The following is a 2,500-nucleotide window of genomic DNA, read 5'->3' as shown; positions in this document are numbered from 1 at the left end:
TTAGAATATGGATTTGGACATCTGAAGAAATAACATCATTGCTCATTTACAAATAAGCAACTTGTAGTGTTAAGACTTCGTAATGACTGAATGAACTAAAACTAAAACACAGTCAGATCTGACGCCCAGGAACAGTTCCGTACATTCTTCAAAACGCTTTTATACCACGGGGCCGTTGAATAGAGCGAGTCCAGGATGACATAATTAAATAATTAAACACATAATATTGATTTGAGTTTTAATACTTTATTAGCCTACCATACGCAAAGCTTCCACCAAGAAAAAATGTTCCCAGCAAGTGAATAGCGGCGACTGCAGTTACCCGGATGAGCCTGTGTTATTAGTTTTTACCAGTTGTTATTGGGGATTATACCACGGGGCCGTTGAATGCTTGAATCTGATTGGCTGACGAGCGTTCTGAGGCGTGCAATTATTTTCAGGGAACGCACGGCGAACGTAGTTCCAGGCAGCTCTCTTGACCGCATTACAGTTCCATATCACTTTGCATAGTTTACTGTAATAACGGAACTTAGCTTACAGTACCTATACAGCACCCAGGAATTACTGCACTCACACGTGCTCGCATATGGAAGGCGGAATGGGCCAAAAAGTGTTGTCAGCGCTGCCCTGACGATTTTATCAGTTAGCCTATATACTATATAGTATATAGTGTAGCAACTTAAAGGCTACACATGACATTTCTCACTAGCGAGGGAATAACAGCGCTGTTTAGAGACGCTGCTGCAGTATGGAATTACATTTCTGCCGAAATTGGAAAAAAATATGATCAGAATATCAACTTGCGTAATAATTATGCATGCACTGTATTTTTCCTCTTCTGCTGTCGAGGTAATGCAAGAAATGTTGTGATTGGTTGTCAAGGCAGCCTATCAGAATTTAGCAGCCTCGTCTCTGATTGGCTGGAATTATGGCACATTGAACATTTTCTCCAAAAAACTCAGATCGCGCGCGTGCAAAATGCACTTTTGTGTGCTCAAAATATGATCTTTCGCGCGCAGAATTGTGGCAGAAATGTAAGCCCATACTGCAGAACACTGTTGAGGGACGCACAGAGCTAGCCTAATTCACACAAGCTCTCTCTCTCTCTCTCGCTTTCTCTGTGTCTCTCTCGCTCTCTTTCTAATAACTTCATTAATAACTGCATTAGACTGCTATAAGCCTCCATTATCAGCTTTAAAATGAGGTTTTGGAACTAGCAAAAGAGGCGTTGGATGAGATGCGGAAGAAATAATCCTGCTCACAATAGCGATTTAAGTACAAAAACCGGACGAATCCCTTTAAATATATCATCTGATTGATGTCTTGTGGTAACCGTAGTATAAGCGGATTAATTGACTCCGGCCCGTTGAATTATTAGAAAATAACGCACATCCGCTTCGCATCACCACCTCGGGTGTGCATTCTTTTTTTAATAATTCAACGGCCCGGAGTCAATTATTCCTTATTTCAACTTTGACTCCATTTGACGCCCATCTTTCTTATCGCTGCCAGTTTTTACCAGACTTAGATCTGAATTTTGATGAACAGACATGATTTAGCCTGTTAACTTTTTTCCAGATTTTTTTTTTCAACGCAACAAGATGTTTTTTAAACGGTTAAACGTTACAAGGATGCCTCATTAAGTGTTTAATAATTAACTTTTTTCAACTATTCCTAGGACAGTGTGAAACTATCCAGTTTTGCATTTATATACACTTTTTTTTCGACATACATCGCAAACCCGTGTATTTGTCATTCTGTAGCGTGCGTTGGTTTGACGCGGAGCTCAAGGCGGCGCGTTGAAGCCCTGACGCGAGTCAAGCTCTTAACGAGCCTTTAGAGCAGTGTTTTACAAGATCGTACTTTTACTAAATGCAAGCACGAAAGGGTTTATAGAATTATTTGTTTAAATGCATTTACTTTACCTTTGCCCCGTTTCTCAGGAGTATTTCGACAAAGCTCCTGCCCAAACCCTGAGCTGCTCCGGTCACTACACACACTTTATCCTTCAGATCCATCACAACCTGTCAGAGGAACAGCGCGACGCCACAAGATTACAACGCGTCCGAAACGCGTCCGGCTGTTGATTGGATGTTTATCCACATGAATGCATTGATGCTGCTACAAACCTTTCCCCAAAATATCCCAAAACCTTTCCCACCAAAATCACACAAGCAGAAGAACACATCAGCATTGCTTACCTGTGCGCGAGAGCTGCATCTAGAGACTAACTAGTGACTAACTAGCGATATAAAGATCAGAGGCATGGGTGAGAGGGAGGAGTTACAGAGGTTCTGTGCACGGGTGAGTTCAGCATTAGAGTTCTTATAAAACACTAGATAATCAAACCTGCTTATTATAAACATATAAACAAATTTTAATTTATTTTTGTGCATTGCCCACCCAGATCCCAGATTTTCATTCCACACATACATCACCATAAACTCAAGCATGCATATATATATATATATATATATATATATATATATATATATATATA

At 40.3% G+C, this 2,500-nt stretch overlaps 1 protein-coding gene across 3 annotated transcripts in view; it reads right to left on the bottom strand.

Annotated features, from left to right (window-relative positions):
* Positions 1 to 2,500, bottom strand: part of LOC107692995 (15-hydroxyprostaglandin dehydrogenase [NAD(+)]-like) — a 9,040-nt gene that overhangs the window by 5,870 nt on the left and 670 nt on the right. Inside the window, exons 1-2 of one of the 3 annotated variants that reach the window (XM_016492239.1) lie at positions 2,202 to 2,289; positions 1,926 to 2,024 (exon numbers count right to left, since the gene is read on the bottom strand). In XM_016492239.1, coding sequence (XP_016347725.1) covers positions 1,926 to 2,018 — 93 coding nt within the window. In that variant the 5' untranslated portion in view covers positions 2,019 to 2,024; positions 2,202 to 2,289. Of the gene's footprint in view, positions 1 to 1,925; positions 2,029 to 2,201; positions 2,290 to 2,500 lie in introns of those variants that run through there. The other 2 variants (XM_016492240.1, XM_016492242.1) reach the window with 2 other exon arrangements.

Source organism: Sinocyclocheilus anshuiensis, unplaced genomic scaffold (assembly GCF_001515605.1).
Source record: "Sinocyclocheilus anshuiensis isolate Anshui unplaced genomic scaffold, SAMN03320099.WGS_v1.1 scaffold658, whole genome shotgun sequence".
Taxonomy (NCBI): domain Eukaryota; kingdom Metazoa; phylum Chordata; class Actinopteri; order Cypriniformes; family Cyprinidae; genus Sinocyclocheilus; species Sinocyclocheilus anshuiensis.
The sequence above is the reverse complement of the archived record's forward strand: the minus strand, read 5'-3'. Positions and strand labels throughout refer to the sequence as shown.